This window comes from Papio anubis, chromosome 3 (genome assembly GCF_008728515.1).
Source record: "Papio anubis isolate 15944 chromosome 3, Panubis1.0, whole genome shotgun sequence".
Taxonomy (NCBI): domain Eukaryota; kingdom Metazoa; phylum Chordata; class Mammalia; order Primates; family Cercopithecidae; genus Papio; species Papio anubis.
In genome coordinates, this window is record NC_044978.1 from 33,451,221 (window position 1) to 33,470,377 (window position 19,157).

Here is a 19,157-nt window from a genome sequence, read left to right on the forward strand (position 1 = left end):
AAAATTTAAGTTTTCACAATAACCTGGCCAAGCTAGAAAAAGAAGACTAAAACTCATGTCTGATCGAAACTCTTAGCCTAATTAATGTCTTATTAGAAATGAACTGGGTCACTGCTCAGTCTGTGTCCTTTCTTCTGGAAAACACATCTTCTTTGAGGGGACTTCTTGCTCCTGCCTCAGTTCTGCATGCATTAGAGTTCACTGCACCTCCCAGATCACAAGCATGGGAGCTGGGGGAAAGAGAAGGTTTGCCCTGTGTGAGTCCAGTGGTGCTGGAAACTGGGACCCAGCCTGAGACAGAAGCTGTTCTACTACAGGAAAGAATAAAGCCAACATCTACAGAGAAGAGATGAGACAAAAAAGATCTCAGAGTGTTCCGGGAATATAGCACTCCAGGAACTGGACCCAGTCCTTGTGGCATCAGAGTTTCCAGGCTCCTCTTTCAAGGCTTTTTGGGCAGTGTTCATTTGAATTCTGCAAGCTGGTAATCCTCTAGTATATCCCCTCTAGACAAACTGCAGATAGGTTTCTGTCTTTGGTCATTAAGATTCCTAACAAATACAATCAATATTTCAAAAACAATACAAGGAGAAAGATTAATACTTTATTATTATTAAAATTTTATTTGAAAGTCTTTGTACAGAATAACATATTGTACTGCATAAAATACTTGAAATAGCTGAAGTTTACAAGTTTATAAAGATGAAACAATGAGATAATGATTACATTAAGTGGTTACATTAATTCTCAGGGGAAATTGAATTTTTAATAGGAAAACACCCTATGTACAATGTTACTATTTAAATGAATTCTTTCTCATCTTATTGCTTAGTCTTGCCACAAACAAGCGGTAACAAAATTATTTCTAGAATTAAATCAGAGCATCGTGGTGCTGAACAACACATGTATACATATATTAAAACTATTTATGAAAATTCATAGAAAATAAAAAATAGACTGTGAAACCAGTATTCTTCATAGATTTTGCAGATGATTTTAATCTGATTCATCACTGCTGAAGTAGGAGCTATCACAGTATTCAGCTGTATATAGAAATTTGTGAATGGTTGGGTTCATCTTCGGTATCCAGTGTCGGGGAATCAGGTATGTTGAAAGATTAAATAAATCTACGAATACCTTATACCTATCACTGGAAAAACACATACATAAAGATGTGTTACATTGGTTGACATGAAATATTTAAAATTTTCAATTAGAAAATTTATTTCTCTGGTATTTTCCATAATTAATTAGTATTCAATATTATAATATACATCACATGTTGTATATATCATATATTAAATTAGGTATTATGTAGTATTAGTATTGATTGCCTACTTTTTATTCCATTTTCAAAGTTTATGCCCACAAAACAGTATTATGTGTTTTAGAACAGGGTGTTTCATATTAAAACTGAGAGTCTTATTGCTGGCACCTTCATAAAGATAAAGATGTGTTCTCACTTCCTACTTCTGAAGGATGGTATGCAAGGTAATACATGTAACGCATACAGAGTCTTAGATGCTCATTTGGAAATATTTCCAACTGAAAAGCTGCCAAATAACTGCCCTAAGGGTTTAATGGACTCATAATAAATGTCTACGAAGTAGTTTTAACACTAAAATTGCATTTGTGTTGTTAGTCAACAATTTTAACTGTTACAGTTTTATGGAGGAAGAACATTTGCCTTTGAAGTCAAATAAATCTGGGTTCAAATTCTGGATCTGTCACCTACAATTCAAGGACCTTTGACAAGTTGTTTAAACTTCAATGCCCCAGTTTCTAACTCTGTAAAATGAAAACTTCAGTCCTTCCTTTTGGTCAGGGCTTTTTTTTTTTTTTTTTTCAATACTTTAAGTTCTAGGGTACATGTGCACAACGTGCAAGTTTGTTACATATATATACATGTGCCATGTTGGTGTGCTGCACCCATTAACTCATCATTTACATTAGGTATATCTCCTAATGCTATTCCTCTCCCCTCCCCCCTCCCCACAATAGGACCCGGTGTGTGATGTTCCCCTTCCTGTGTCCAAGTGATCTCATTGTTCAATTCCCACCTATGAGTGAGAACATACGGTATTTGGTTTTCTGTTCTTACAATAGTTTGCTGAGAATGATGGTTTCCAGCTGCATCCATGTCCCTACAAAGGACATGAACTCATCCTTTTTTATGGTGGCATAGTATTCCATGGTGTATATGTACCACATTTTCTTAATCCAGTCTGTCACTGATGGACATATGGGTTGATTCCAAGTCTTTGCTATTGTGAATAGTGCTGCAATAAACATACGTGTGCGTGTATCTTTATAGCAGCATGACTTATAATCCTTTGGGTATATCCCCAGTAATGGGATGGCTGACAGTAACTGAAACAGCATGGTACTGGTACCAAAACAGAGATATAGACCAACGGAACAGAACAGAGCCCTCAGAAATAATACCACACATCTACAGCCATCTGATCTTTGACAAACCTGACAAAAACAAGAAATGGGGGAAGGATTCCTTATTTAATAAATGGTGCTGGGAAAATAAGTAGAAAGGATTCCCTATTTAATAAATGGTGCTGGGAAAATAAGTAGAAAGCTGAAACTGGATCCTGTCCTTTCTCCTTATACAAAAATTAATTCAAGATGGATTAGAGACGTAAATATTAGACCTAAAACCATAAAAACCCTAGAAGGAAACCTAGGTAATACCATTCAGGATATAGGCATGGGCAAGGACTTCACGTCTAAAACACCAAAAGCAATGGCAACAAAAGCCAAAATTGACAAATGGGATCTAATTAAACTAAAGAGCTTCTGCACAGCAAAAGGTCAGGTCTTTTTAAAACTGAGGTAACAACACACTAGAGATGCTGTTTGTGTTAATTATTCCCACCACCCACTGATATGTGTGCTCATTTGGTATAGGCAGTTATTGATTGTTTTGTGCTTACAGAATTTATTTCCAGGGAAAGTGAAAATGTCTAAAAATCATGAAAATTTAAACCTGTTTATTTTAGAAACCAACCAATCTGATAATAACAGTAGGGATGAAATCAATGTACTGTAAAGATTTGAGGGGGTGCTAAATGCAAATGTCTAATTTATTCTTGAATTGATTCTTCTTTTTCAAGGGACCGTAGAAGTTTTTCAGTTTCCAGATGTATCCATTTGTCCATTTATCTATGATATTGTGAATATCAAAATAAGAATGTACGTCCCTTAGAAACCTCTCTAGCATATTTTAAATCCTTAATAAATGTTGATCTCTTTCCTTGTAAACACTTTAAAAAGGGCACTCTCTGGAGAGATGGAAATAGTTTTATAATATAGAGTCACATCAGAAAACAAGATGCTACTTTAACTGTGTCGTTTATCTAGCCAGGAAGACATTTGTAGAATTAATGATAAATGTTTTTGTCTAGTCAAAACTTGAGCCACAATGAGTTGAAGACTTTTCTGCCTGGATGTAAGCACTGTTAAACACTTTGTTTCCTCACATATCATGCAGGCATTGATACCATACCCCTTTTCATACAGGATCAAAGCAGTGAAGGTTCATAATTAAAGATTTTATAAAATTACTTCCAAAAGACCGAACTGGAATATTCTAACTACAAATGTGTTGTTAGTAGTTCAGACAGGAGCAAATAAAATGACTTTTTAAAGTTAATCAGCGTATAGATGGAGAAACAAATTGTTGGTGACTGCCACCAGGAAGAAAGGAGAATTTCCCCACCTACCTCACGGTTGAGCGCAGGTAGTGATAGCCTGAGGAACCACCGGTGCCAGCTTTGCTGCCCAGCATTCTGTGCACCATGCACACATGGTTATCTAGGCAAACACACAAATTTACTGCATGGATATTTTTCCACCATTAGTTCCACAATGTTCTAACAATAAGGGCTTGGTAATGATTATTGCTTCTGAGAAAATGCTGACAACGAACACTTGGCCATATGGAAGGCTCATACATGAGAGCCGGATGAGACTGTGAGGTTGCCTAGCGCTCCACTTGCTTCAGGCTACATGCATTTCACTCCCTCCTTCATTGCATTTAGCCCATGGACACAATAGAAGAGACCAGGGCCATAACATGACTCATGAGCCCATGCCACCTTTGCCTTCATGGCAAATTCCTTCATTTAAAAAAATTAAAAACCATTTAAATTAAAAATTTATAACTGCATTGGCATAATGGCAAATATATTACTCTTACATAATAAAACTTTTTTTGACCTAAGGTTTATTTTTTCCTTCAGATTTTAAAATAAAATATGTTCATGAGCTCCCAAAAGTATTGTGGGCCTTAGGTACTGTGCCTAGCATGCATATGGATCAGTTGGCCCTGGGAGAGAGTGATGGCCAAGCTGGTATGTATGAAAGAACGCACCCACACACAAAGGAGGGGGGAAGAGAGAAAGTGGGCACGAGGGCACACCGAAGACCAAGACAAAGAGCACAGGAACAGCATGTGGGGAAGCAGCATGGGATGAGCGGGAAGGACTTACATCTCCATTTGGTCATCAGTGAATCTATGTCCATAAGAGAAGTCAGCAACTGAAAAGGCACCTGGAACCTAGGCTCTTCCCTAAAGGAAAAAGAAGAATATATTCAAGTAAATCGAGTGCGTTAGAAGGAGCATGAGTTTGACAATCAGTTGGCCCTGGAAACAAATGTCAGCTTTGCCTGTGAGGAGCTGTGGCAGCTTTGGCTTATTCTCTCAGTCTCAGTTTATTCGTCTTAAAGATGAAATAATACTACTCAACTTGCGGTGTTTGAAGTCTAGAAAATTCCATGTAATATACATGAAGTAATCACCCAGAGTCACATCTAACATTGGTTCTTATTAAAAGGAGACAGATGCACTATGCACAGATTTCCCAGCCAAAAGTAGTCAAACACTTTTAGGCAAAGATATTAAAACACAAAAGGAAAAACCACTTTTTAATTCTTTTCATCTATTTGGTTTTTTTAATTTGTTTTTTTTGTGTTGTTTTTGTTTTGTTTTGTTTTTACATGTATTTCTTCAACTTTCTCAGTATATTTTCTACTTAGGACGCATATGCCTGACTGGCATACATTTACTTGAGTTTAGGAAAAGAGTCAGAAGATTTTGTTTATGTTGCCATTTTGAAGAAAGACTTGAAAAGATTTTAAAAATTAAATACACAGAAGCATGACAGCCTGTCAATATAGATATTTTTTACTAATGTGATATTTATTGTTCTGAAATATTTAATTCACCAACCCTGAGGATGGGACCTTTATACAACAGAGTAGGAATGAGTCAACATTTAAGGAATACTTCAAACATTTTAGACCATGAAGATAATTTTAATTGAAATTGCTGAATAAGTGGTATAGTTTGCAAGTTATTTTCACTTCATGCATTTTTTATTTTCTTAAACAGTAATAATCTTACAACATTGTTTAATGATAGAACACATTTCATGAGTGAGTCTCTGAGAGAGTAAACTTTGGCCATTTTGGACACTTAGTGTTACATAGTGCTTTGTAGAATTCAGTTAAAAAGGATATTTGATTAATTTGTGCAGTGTTTAACACCATTTAACCCTGTTCAGGGAAAAAAGTTATGCTTTTACTATTTAAAAGAAAAAAAAGGGGGATCATAAAACTTCATTACTAATTATTTTCTAAGTTTTCTCTAAAAACTAAATTACTGCATTGAACTATGCTTATAAATTTTAGGCTTTATACTGGATATGTTATCCATATCCACCCCTCAATTTTAACGTCAGTCTCTCTTCTGATTTGTTTTACCTGTAAAAATATATCATCAATGCTCCCTGAAGTGCTCTGTATGACAGCCGTCTTTCACCTGCAAAATACGTTGCAAATTTAAATTTATTAGGTAATTTAAGGTAATTTTATATTAATTCGGCATCATCATCTTAAAAAATTTAATGGATTACATGTGTTTAGAAATCAATATAAGTTTCAGTTTACATTTTTTATCCCTTAGATTGAATTTATAAACATATCACTTAAAATACAATTTTAACATTGGAGTTTTTAAAACAAACTAAAAATGTACATATTTTAAATTTTCAAAACCTTCAAATAGCATGTTAAGAAAACCTGATTTTTCTAGAAAATACTTGACTTTCATAACAAAATTCATTTTCCAAGTAAAATAGTATGTCTTTCATTTCAAAAAAGTAGAGATGCGTTATAAGCATCATTTCAAAGTAGTTTTCACTAATTCACTTGAAATTAGCTAACTTGTTTTTAATGAGCACAATTATGTAAAATCGTATATGTGTGCTCTAATGAAAGACTTTCTCCTTGCTTCAGGAAAACAAGATTTTGTTATTCTTTACTGAGGTTTTTTTTTTGTTGTTGTTGTTTTAAGAAAACAGAAGCTAACAACCTTTAAGCTTATTAAACTTAATACCAATTTCATATATTGCTTTGTTTTGTACTTGTGTTATAAAAATTAATTTTTACTTTTATTCTGCCTATTTCCATAAAGGTTTAAGATGCTTTACAATGAAAGTTCTAAGTCAAAATGAACACAAAAGTTTAGAAATGAAAGTACTGATTTTATGGCTCAATAAGTTTCAGGAACTAATAGCTCAGTACCAATTGTGCCAAAAGTCTAAATGTATGCGTTTCCTGGTCTCCTGGTCAGTCAAGCAGATTTGTATGAAAGAGCTCACCCACACACAAAGGAGGGAGGAAGAGAGAAAGAGGGCAGGAATATACCATGTAATTGGAATGTAAGAACATTCCAAGCCCAGAGAACACGTAAAAAGACTCCTTGGTGATAAATCCAAATAACCAAACTTAGCTAATAAAAGAAAATTAGTATGGCTGGACAACACAAATATGAGATCATAAAAGGCCTTATAGACCATGTTAAAGATTTTGTCTTAATCCTAAAACAATGGGGTAACATCAATACTTGCTCTCACAGTAGCTATTCCTTCCTTTTCTTACCTCTACCATAGTCTTTACTATTACAACGATTTGTCTTCATTTCTGTTCCTATTAGGCCGTGAACTATTTGAGAAACTATACGCAGTTGATCTTGATATCCCTTGTATCTGGCATAGACTACACAAATTTTTTTTCTAATGTTTTTGAAATAATCTGGGCATAGAAACCTGTTAAAATAGATTTATCACTGAAAACATTTACTCCATTTTTGTTTCTATCAGTAGAATATCACTTTTCATTCTATTTCTCCCAAGCAAGGCTTGATAGGCTTATAAAATGATGTTCTGATCTCATATTCACACATTTCAAGAAAAAGATTCATAAAATAAAAATACCTACCTTTACTAAGGAGATGTTCATGACGTTTCTCATCAAATAAGGACAGTAGCACCTCTTTTTGCTTCTGAAATTCAGCCACCTGTTCCTCTTTTTCTTCAGACTCTTCCTTAGCCTTTAGGAAAAATATGGCATTAATAACCCTGAGAGAGAATAAATAGATTGATATTTTAGAAAACTTTGCTTACAAGGAAGAGAGTTGTGGTTGCAGAAATGATGTACTTTTAATATTTACTGTATCATCTAATAATTACTATTTGGAAATTATGTCTTATGAAAAGGAATCTTCCACACACTCAGTGGCTCTATCCTTTCATTTAAGTTTAAATGATTTCTCAATATTAAATATTATCTTCATAAATGTAATGAACAATGAACCCAGATGGACAAAAGCAGAGATAACTACCAGCAGTTAATAATGACCTAATTTTAAACAAGAATTATTTAACACAGGAAGTAAGGTAACTTCACTTAGAAAAAGTTAAGAATTCCTAGTCAGAAGAACTATTAACTCTATTGAAATTCTATATTCAGTATTGAAATACTGATAATAAAAAACTGTAAATACAATTTCTTAGATATTTCTCACTCATGTTTTCTTCATTTTCTCTCTATCTATTGATTGGTTGAAGAAAATTCTTATTTTTTCTGCCTACAACACATATTCTGTTTATAAGCCAATTAATTGAGCTAGGGCAAATTATTTAACCCAATTATTTCCAATTCATCAGAACAACGACCCTATGTAGTACTAACCTATATGTATATTATTTCCAATTAATTATTTATTCAATACATGTCATGCTAAGATGATAGAGATAAAATTGTGAGCAAAACTCGAGAGTTGTGATATTGTACAGGAGTTATCTGGTAGGAATAAGACATTGAACAAATAATCACTCAGTCATTAAATTACAACCTTAGACTATGCTATACAGAAGCAGTATTGGCATCATAACTTAAAGTAATAAGGAGTTTAGGAAAGACCTTCCTAAAGAAGTTTTCCTTGAACCAAGATCTTAAGAATCGGAAGGAGTTAGTTGGGGAAGAACATTCCAAATCCAGAGAAGAACACATAAAAGGACTCCTTGGTGATAAATGCAAAGAACTAAACTTAGCTAACAAAGAAACTCAGTATGGCTCGACCACATGAATGTGCGATCATAAAGGCCTTATAGACCAGGTTAAAGTTTTTATCTTAATTCTAAAAACAATGAGGCAACATCAAAAGGCTTTACACAAGAGGGAGATGTGATCAGATTTGCCTTCTGAAAAGATTATTCAGACTGCAATGTGGAGACTAAAGTAGAATAGAAGCATACTGGGAAGGTGGAGGAGAACAGTTCAGAGATTATTATAGTCCCGGTGAAAAACGATGGCAGGTTACACTTGAGTGGTAGTGGTAGATTAAAGGATGATACTTGAGAACTAAATAGGTAACATCAGTAGGACTTGATGATAGCTTGAAGAAGTGGTGAAACAAGAGGGCGGAGCCAAGGATCACTGATAGAAGTCTGACGACAGCCCAGATGAATTATAGGAGAAAAAGTTCTTTAATGCAGAGAAGACAATGTTGGTACAAGAGTGGATGGAAGGAGTAATGTTCAAGCTTGGTTTTATTGGTGTGTTTTTGAGAGGACCAGGAGGAAATATCAAGTAAGGTATTATACACATGTTCTGAAATTTAAAGGGATATATAAACCAGAGATAAATGTTTGAGAATTATGTTAGCTAAGTAGATATTGAAGCAGTGGGTATAAATGACACCATCTAATGAAAGAGTGTAGAGATAGAACAGAAAGGATCTAAGCCAATGGACTACAAAACTCTATCATTTATTGGTCTAAGAGAGAAATAAGAGCAAGTAAAAGAGATAGAGAAATAAGGGCCAGAGAATTAGAAGCAAACATAATGGTATGTACTAAATCCAAGAGAAAAGAATGTTCAAGAAAGAATAAGTCGTAATCATTAGTATTGAATGTTTCTGCGAGGTCAACTAAGTTAAGACTAAAAATGTACATGAAGACCACATGAGAATGACGGTACAGGAAGACAGCTTGAAGTAAGCTGAGGATTAGATGAGAGATAAATAATTATTCTGACTTCTGTTCTCAATGCTTTACAAGTATTTATTTAATTTCCTGTCATAATAATCTTATGAGTTAGATATTCTTATTTTTCTATTTTGCCAATGCTGAAAGAGAGGCAAAGAGAGGTGCAGTCACTTGTTCTCTGTCACACAGTTGTTTAAGAAGTGGAAGTGGGACTGGAACCCAAGTAGCGTGACTTCAAAGTATATGCTTTCAGCACTACCTGATGCAACCTCTCAAGATGTAGAATTTAAACAACTCTTCCAGGAAATTTAGTCATGCAAAGAGGATGAGAGACCTGAAAGATCAGGGCAATGAGAAATCAACAGTATCTTTTAAGTAGGAGAAAACTGACATTGTCTGAGAGCTGCCAGAAAGCACCCAGTAAATATACAAGAGCAAAAGCAAAGCTACAGGGCTACATAGATTTGGTTCGTTGGTTCACTGTGGGCCTAGTTCTGTCTAGAATTGGTCCTAATATAGAATTTTCAATAGAAATGAAAAAATAATATTAATCTCAGCTACTTATCATAGATAAAATTCTCCCTTGCAATGAAGGTCTTATTTTAGTATAATATTTATCGCACATAAAGAAAATGAAATCAATCATGTAATATAGTCCAAGAAAATACCTTTGTGAAAGAAAAAAATATGAGAAAAATGAAAGGTTAAGAGAAAAGTTTAAATCATTAAATTTTGAATATTTCTGTATTAAATTTACATTAACTGATGTCATCTAAATACCTGAATACTTATGAATTCCTCTTCCAGGCCTCTGGTGATATTTTTTTTGAGCTTTCCCCAGAAGTTAAATCCATGTGGCTCTAAACCTGGGGTTCTTTCCAGCCATGCCTTGAATAAACATTATTTTTTAAGTGAGTACATGGTAAAATTTAAATTATGTAAAATGCATTGTAACTGACATGTATAAACTTGAAACAAGAAATCTTCATGGTTTCCAGAAACGTACGCTACAAGTTTTATTTGTAAATGTTTTTTATTTCTCTTCAATTTCTTCACTTATGAAATAATTAATATATTCAATTTCCTTAATTTTATGGCAACCATTAATAATGTTTACTCTTTATTTCTTAAGAAATATGTGATTACAGAAATTCCAGTTGTCTTCTAGAAATCTATACACCTATCTAAACATATGTTCTATCTAAACATATTTAAAGAGTATATTCTTAATAATTATTTTACTGATATCTTCTGGTTTATTCTCAAGTTACTTTATATCTTCGGAGCTGAAGAAATGATGATGTGTATAAGATACAATCTCCTCTAAATTCATGGGAACTGTATACTTAGTAACTTTGAAATTAATCATCCATGCAATTACTTTGAGATTTTAAAATATTTTTAAATCTAGAAATAAAACTAAATTCATGTACCTCTGTGAGTTCTCATTTAACCCATACTTATTATAATTCTGAAATTAGCTTTAGAATTCTTTTTCTCCCTATTCTTATATGCCATTATTTAACATTATATATAATGCATTAACCTAAATCCACATTTACATTACCCAGAGGATTAATGAGCAGAGTATAATTCAACACAAGAAAAGCTGATTTGCAGAAGAAAAGGCTTTGCAATGGAAACCAAGACAATGCAATCTTTGTTTAGTAATCTATTTTTGAAGAAAAAATTAATAATTCCTAAAAGCTACTTGTAGACCTTTAGGGAATTTGGATACGAAGGGAACATTTTCGGAGGTGTATATTCTTAGTAATTTAGTTCAGCTAAGAAAAATACTAAATAACCGAAAATTTTCAATTACAGAATATTTTAAAACAATAAAGCTCACTAAATAATCACACTCAGTCTAAAAATCAGCTAAATTAAGCATTACTTAGTAGGGATATTTAAGGAATTGTTTTATTGAGATGACAAGGTTATTAAATATTAACATACAATTAATTACATAAGTATATCTGACGTTCTCAGCAGGGTTCTTGACATTTTCAATATTTCAGTAACATGAATTTACAAATTCATGTATTTTTATGAATTCTTTCTATCCTTATTTCCACTGAATGTAACTCAATTTTGATGAGTTTTAAAAATTCTGTTTAGCAAAAGCTAAATTAAGAAGATGTATTGAGTTAAACTTTAGAAATTGTATGAATCCATACCTCCACTAATTCCAGAAGTGTCTTTTCCTGCTCAGACTTAAGTAGCAGTTCATTCTCTTCTCCTTTGAAGTTATCACGATAATGTCTTCTGTTATAAGGGACTCTCATGTTCTGAAGAACACCTATCTTGTTTTCTAATAGTCGGAATTGCAAACTCTGGAAGCCTGATGCTGGAGATAAGTACTCTCTTTGAGATTAAATGGGGGAAGGAAAGGCAAGGGAAGGGAAAGAGATGATAGGAGAATAGCAGAGAGGAGGGGAGGGGAGAGGAGGGGAGGGAAGAGGAGAGGAGAGGGGAGGGGAGGGGAGGGGAGGGGAGAGGACAGGGGGAGGGGAAGAGAGGAGAGGAAAGGAAGGGTTCACATTATCAATCACCATAATGGTTTCTTCTATTGTAAGAGGTTGTCAGTTTTGCTCTCTTGGATATCAAGAGCAGATACACACAACTGTCTAGAGTTAGACCTGTGATTTGACTCATTGAAATCAGAAAAATGAGCTACTTAAACATTGTTGGGCATCAAAAATGTTATTACTCCCACTCCCCCTATTACATCTTTGTGAATGTCTTTCATTTCGCTGCTGCTAAGACTTTAACGTTTTAAATTCACCACAAATTCTACTTTTCCTTTGTCAGACATGTTCAGTACATTGCTTGTTACATCCTGCACCCAATGGAAGAGTTTTAAACTTTTTTCTTCTTATATTTTGGTAAGAAAAAAAGTTATCTATATGGTATTGCCTTGAAATGTACAGGTAAAATTTATGGTTTAATCCATAACTTCTACTTTGATTGACATGCTTCTGTATATATCGCTCCTGTTTTGAGTTTTTATATTTTTTAAATTTAATTACATGTATTTTATTAGCTATTTTAGTCAATGTGCTAAGTTGTCTAAAGTTCTTTTTGGAGAAAAACAGGACACACAGTGATGAATTTAAATTAATCGATCATATTATGCTTACATGTAAAACTTAATAATAAAATATTTTTAATAACTTCTCAGATGCTTTGTGACTGAAGACCCCTAAGTCCACATAGTAACAAAGTGTTAAGAAGACAGGCTCCTCATGGCACACAACACACACATGCTCCTTTTACCCACCAAAATGAGAAAGTAAACTCCATCACATTTTTTAAAATGTCAAAGGTGTGCACCTGAAGTCATTGAAGTCCAATGCTGTCATCGTCTCGAGAATGGAAAACTGCTGCACCAGCAGTTTCAGGATCACTGACACTCGGTGCATCCGAGAAACAACCTTAAGCATGTTCCTTTCATCTCTGACCTGATGGTTAAGAAATGAAACACTGCGTCAGCGATGCTGACCTCTAGAAAATACAAAATAGACAATGGCACTGCATTCCCATTAATTTTATCTCTAATTTTGTTTTAAAGGGAAACTTTGAAACTAAAATTTGCCAAGAGTATATGTTGAACTAATAACAGTTCTGAATTGTGTGCAAGGAATTTCTGCAAAATAAGAAGTTTTTTCTTTCTTTGACAATAGAAAACTATATAGAAGCAAAGTAGAAGTAAATTCTAGAATACAATCCCCCATTGATTTCAAAACAAGCTTCTCTTTTAGTTTTGTGTCAAAGGAGAGAGGTCAAGATAACACAGGAACTTCGGGTGAGGATTAAACAACATGTGGATCAATCTACTCTTTACTGAGGGCCAAAGTTGCCACTGACATAAATGGGAAGTGGATCCACACAGGCAGGAAGAGTCCCATCTGTATGTGTGTGCTCTTTCTCCTAGCCCTTCCTGGAGCAGGGGCTCAGAGGTAGAGGACCCAAGGAAGGATCCTCAGAGCCATGGCAAGAGAAAGCAGGGTGGGAGATGGAGAAGTGCAGCTCAAACTCCTGCCATCACCAGAAGCTTTCCCTCCTCTCCTCTCACTCTTTGTCCTCCTATCCTTTTCTTCCCCATTCCCTCATTCCTCTTTCCTCCTTTTCTTCCTCTTTTTCTTCCTCCCACTATTTCTCTACTGCTTCCTTCTCTTCCTTTATCACTTTCCTTATTATTGCTCCCATCTTCCCGCAGCTAATATTCAGTAGAAATACAACTCTGATAGCTGTTAATTAAAGGATCCCCATTAGTTTGGTAATCCACCATCATTTATAACATCTTTGTGTGTGGAAATGAGTTCTAAACAAGGGACTTGAAACTAAAATTTGAAAGGAACCTTAAAGTCACATGTAATTTTGCAGTGGCAATGGGAAAATATGACTGAACTCCTCATTCATTCAGAAAATGTCTTGTTTGTTTTATCATTAAACATTAAGACCACCACTTGGTGTTAATGTTTTTCTCTCATTAATAATACTTTCCATATCTTCCAAAAATATATATGAAACCAATATTGTGACATAAGAACTTACATGGCCATTCTGAAAGATCTCTCGAACAGAATCCAATTCCCAGAGGATTTGCTTAAACCAGAGTTCGTAAGCTGTAATAAGGAAATCATTGTCAATTGGAAAGTTATGGGAGCCTTTTTGGCCATTATTATATGAAAGATATGTTTAACATATTGAAAGAGAAATTAAAATATTACCTTAAATCAATAAATGTAAATATAGTCCCATTGTACGCCAGAAATAAATGTTAATGTTAAAGTTGTAATAGCCTCCTTTTATTAAATGTTTTAATATGCTAGGCATGTTACCTAATGCTTCATATTCATTATTATTACACTAATTCCTCTCAACAAATGCGTTTTTAGGTCTTTGAGGATATAGCACCTAACCTAATTCTAGCTTCCTCTATGGAAGCTGGAAGTATGTGAGGAAGCAGAAGTAATAATCAACTTCAACCAAACTGAGAAATTAATATTTCCTAACCTAAATGAAAGACTGTAGGATTTTAAGAACTTGAAAATACAAAGCTAAGTTACGTAAAATGCAGCATTTTGTCTGTTTGTTTTATTTGTGAAAATCCTAGCAACTCATAGACTTAGCACATATGGGAAAGCAGCCAGACGTTTGCGGTGAAAGGAAAACGACAAAGCTTCATATTACTGTGACAGCTAATTCCCAGGGGCAACTTTGTTGCAGTTGAGTCCACATTATCCAGTAGATCATCTTTCAGAATTTCCGTGAGTCCAAGGTTTATTTGTTTAAACCTACCTGAATTCTGCCAAAGCTTTTCTGTTGAAGGATTAAGTTTGTTCTCCCCCTTTACTAGGGGTTGTCAAACAATTAACATTGGCATTAAAGAAAAGTGATATAGTAGGCCTGGTGCGGTGACTCAAGCCTGTAATCCCAGCACTTTGGGAGTCCGAGGAGAGCAGATCACGAGGTCAGGAGATCGAGACCATCCTGGCTAACACAGTGAAACCGCGTCTCCACTAAAAATAGAAAAAATTAGCAGGGAGTGATGGCAGGCGCCTGTAGTCCCAGCTACTCGGGAGGCTGAGGCAGGAGAATGGCGTGAACCTGGGAGGCAGAGCTTGCAGTGAGCCGAGATCGCGCCACCGCACTCCAGCCTGGGCAACAGAGCAGATTCTGTCTCAAAAAAAAAAAAAAAAAAAAGGTAAAAGTGATATAGTAATGACATTCTGGAAGAAGCATAGTTGGAATCAATCTATCTGAAGTTACTGGCTGTGTCAGTTGGGACAAAACTATTTTCTTTAACTTCAGTTGACTCATTTGTAAAATAATCAGTTACCCACCTACAATTGGAAACTTATGATTCAAAACCCTAAGACTTACAGCAGTATGATAGATAGACATGGATAAACATTTTGACTCCTTTGTGTTACTAGATGATTCATAGCAAATATAAATGGTTCTCCCCATTGGCTTAATCTTCCCATAATATTCTATGCCACTGGAAACTAAGGACTCACTCATATTCATCCATTTTTCTTCAGTACCTAGCATAGTGTCAGGCACAAAGTAAATATTTAGTGATTGTTTTATGAATAAATTAAATAGACAATGTAATAATTAGATGAGCATAGGAAGTCAATAATCTTAGAGATCTGCAGTGCCTCCTATTTGGTTCTATCCTATGGATAAGGCAATGTTTCCATACTAATTAAGAGAATTTCATTATAAGTCTAAGTTATGTTTAAGGATACTTTGGAGGAACTAAATTTTATATATGAGCAAAGAACAATCAAATATATATTGATCAGTTTATGTGTATCTTTTTTAACCCTATGTAACCACTGTCTAAATGTTATAACTAAAGAATAGAAGAAAAGTGTTTTTATAAAATAATGATAGCTACCATTGGTTGCATGTTTATTATGTGCTATATCTCGGGCTAAGTGCTTAATGCACATTATCTCATTCATCTTCATAGGAACTCAGTACGTGAGAGCATCAGCAATTCCCTCCATTTTACATATGGTAACGTGGAGGTCCTGAGATCTAAGCAACTGACCAGAGTCACACAATTAATAACAATAGAATTGAGGTTTTAAACAATTTTTAATTCCTAATTTATGCTCCTATACCATTATTCTTCTCCTATTGATATTGCCTTGGTAGAAGCCACCAATAAAAGTATAAACATAAAAACAGGAGAACTGACACATTAAGCCAATTTTTTAACTTTTAATTTATTTTCTAGAAAGACTTTGTTAATTTAGTCAATCACTTTGGAAAGCACCCATTTGCAGAAAGGACACAAAGAATTGGTAAGGCGAGGAAACATGTCTAGATGTGGGGCACTGGCAGGCAACAGTGATTGGGCTCCAGTCATTCAGAGGTCAGTATAGTGGCGCTGAAAAGCTTAGAGTAAATGTTACTAATATTTTGGGGTCACAGACGTCTTTAAGATAATATTCATGAAAATTTGCACATAATTTCGGAGCTCAGGAGCCTTCTAAACTTCTGAAGTCATGAAAACATAGGCTACAAATAACACACTGCCCAGAAATTATTATAGAAATCAGGAAAAGATAAACATACATTTTCGGACAAAATTTACATTTTTGTTTATTACCAGATTTGTATAAGATTATGTCAATCCAGCATAAATTTCAATGACCTTGAAAATAGTTTCTTAGTGTTCCCAAGTGAGAAACAGTAACATCTTCACTTGCGAATTCTTTGTGAAATTCCGAGAGGCAGAAAGTCCCCTGGGAGTTCAGAACAAAGCTAAAGTCCTACTTTGCCTATTAGCAGTGGAGTAACATAAAGAAGACTATTTAAATCCTTATATAAGTCCTATGAGAATTTATCTGGCAGCAAAATATTCTCAAACATTTCTAACAGAGGTGAGTCCATGATCTTTCATCATTTTGTAGTTTAAAAAATGGTAGCTTTCCTTGTTATCAATGAGAAATGCCCGTGGAATAATTATTGTACAAAACTTTTGTGCAACTTACCTTGATGAGTTATGATAAAAAGATGTTCATCATGGATTTTATTTCCTTTTATTTCACTTTGCAGTTCTTGTGCATTCAAAACTTTTTCCAACTTGAAATGAAAAATAAAAAGCCAGTCTGAAATTGCGGAAGTTGGTTTTTATCAACTTTAGTAAGAAGTAGAATATGATAATGAAAAACGCTCCTCCAAACCCAAAATTCTCAGAAACCAATCTCTTTTCTTTTAAACAATGGATGAATCTCCTTATAAAGAGTGAATTGAATTTGTGATTTTTATTCTTCTCAGAAAATTTCTATTTGGTAAGATTTTATCATAATAAATCCTATTAAGCTCTTTGAGACATCATATCCCTTTTCATGAAATGAATATGATGAAAGCTTGAAAACTTGCTGAGCTGACTATGCATTTGGCATTCTTTTATTCCCCTAAAGAGCCTATTCTAAGAATATTTTAACGTCCTTTATCAGTTCATCCTTAGAAACTCATCGATGAAGACATCAAGGACTCTGATCGTTTTGCCTCTTAAAAAAAAAAACAAAAACAAAAACAGAAGACAAACAGGCTGAAACTTGGCCCAGAATAATCTCCCAATACCTCATTCGTTAACATCCCTCTTTACATGTTAATGATTTCAAGAAAATTCTCCGTGTGCCTTTAACATTCCTACTTTATGATAAGAGATTTAAAGGATAATTTTTTCAAAATGCATTTGCGGTTATCTAGGCTGACATTTATTAACCATGTCTTATTTATACAAGTTGCACAATGCCTGCGAATTGTCCACAGTGTATCTTATCATGTATCCACCTCTGCCCAGATTCTGGATTCTCTGCTTTTACTTCCACTGGAGAGATGAATTTTCTGCTATAAGTCTCTTGAGTTACTCTAACAAAAGTTGAAAACGTAAAAATGTTTATGAATAAAAATATCCTTAGGTCCAGAAAACAAATGGTGATTGAGAAAAACAAATTCTGAGAAACAAAATCATAAAAAGTCGCTTTGCAGAATTGAGTGCCTAGCAATGGACACCAAACCCTATAAGGACCCTGCCACTTACATGCAGGTAGTTTCCATAGATAAGACCTCCTTTGCTGGCTCTATTCACACCAGTTTGTGATTTGTCTTCTTCACTGCCTTCTACAGGGAGTTTTTTAAAAGCACATCTGCAAATTTAATAAATCAAGAGAGAAAAATAGTGCATTAGAAAACACAGTTAACTAATGATATGGGTGATTAAAATTGTAATTGTAAATTTTCTTTAGAGTAGATTGTTAGACAAAAGAATAAAGGTGACAGTTTTCAATGCTCCTTAAATTCAGGAATCAAAAGGCTCACACTTGATACTTCTAATAGCCTAAATCCACTTAGAATAAAGGCAAATACTCACCCAAAGTTGTTTCCTAAAAATGGGCACCCACTCATGGTGAAAAGGCACTGTCTGAGAAGCACGGAAGTTTGACTCTAGGCAGATGCTATCATTGACCTTCCCAGATGTTCTTCAGCTGCCTTTTATGTATCCTGCTTACCCTGCACCATCCAATCAGCACACTTCTTGTAGTCTTAGCTAACTCTCATTTCCACTGGTACAGAAGAGAACCTCTGTAAACTTTAGAGTGGATTTATGTTGGGCACAGTTCATTTGCTAAGAGTGAGTGATCTGCCAAATTGAGTCGTAGGACTTGCCAAGTTCTGCTTTTATATCCAAAGTAACAAACATCCAATGAATCAACAGAGGCCAAGTTAAAAAAATTACATTTATTCAATCCCAAGAAAACATTTGGCATAGTATTAGGATACATAAGACAATAAGCTTGTAAAAAACAAATATGTATTCTCTCAAATTTAAATATTCTTACAGCTTCTAGACCAAAAACTGAAATTTAACACCTCTAGGGAAATTAACTGTAAAATAAAGTCTGGGTACCTGCTCAAAGCCCACTTCCATTCAATCATCAGAGTTCTTCTGACCTAAATATCATCTAATAATCAGCAGCAGTTAAGCTCTCAACACACTGTATTGGAATTTAAACGAATATTATCAGTTTACTGTTCATCTGTGGCATACCAATGACAGCGTAGCTAGGAGTCATCCACATTGCCTATATAGAATTTTAAAACAATAGTTCAAGACCAGCCTGGCCAACGTAGTGAAACCCCATCTCTACTAAAAATACAAAAAAATTAGCAGGGCGTGGTGGCTTGTGTCTGTAGTCCCAGCTACTGTGGAGGCTGAGGCAGGAGACTCACTTGAACCCAGGAGGTGGAGGTTGCTGTAAGCCAAGATTGTGCCATTGC

General features: G+C 34.6%; 1 protein-coding gene across 1 annotated transcript; it reads right to left on the reverse strand.

Annotated features, from left to right (window-relative positions):
• Window positions 1–591: 591 nt before the first annotated feature.
• TDO2 (tryptophan 2,3-dioxygenase) lies at window positions 592–18,369 on the reverse strand. Its single transcript, XM_003899296.4, has 12 exons — window positions 18,250–18,369; window positions 17,920–18,025; window positions 16,862–16,952; window positions 13,902–13,972; window positions 12,678–12,805; window positions 11,522–11,708; window positions 10,125–10,232; window positions 7,294–7,405; window positions 5,776–5,833; window positions 4,503–4,582; window positions 3,735–3,825; window positions 592–1,150 (listed from the first exon to the last, which is right to left on the reverse strand). Exons 1-12 carry the CDS (start codon window positions 18,282–18,284, stop codon window positions 997–999), a joined length of 1,221 nt encoding a protein of 406 aa, XP_003899345.2. The 5' UTR covers window positions 18,285–18,369; the 3' UTR covers window positions 592–996.
• Between the last annotated feature and the right edge of the window lie 788 nt (window positions 18,370–19,157).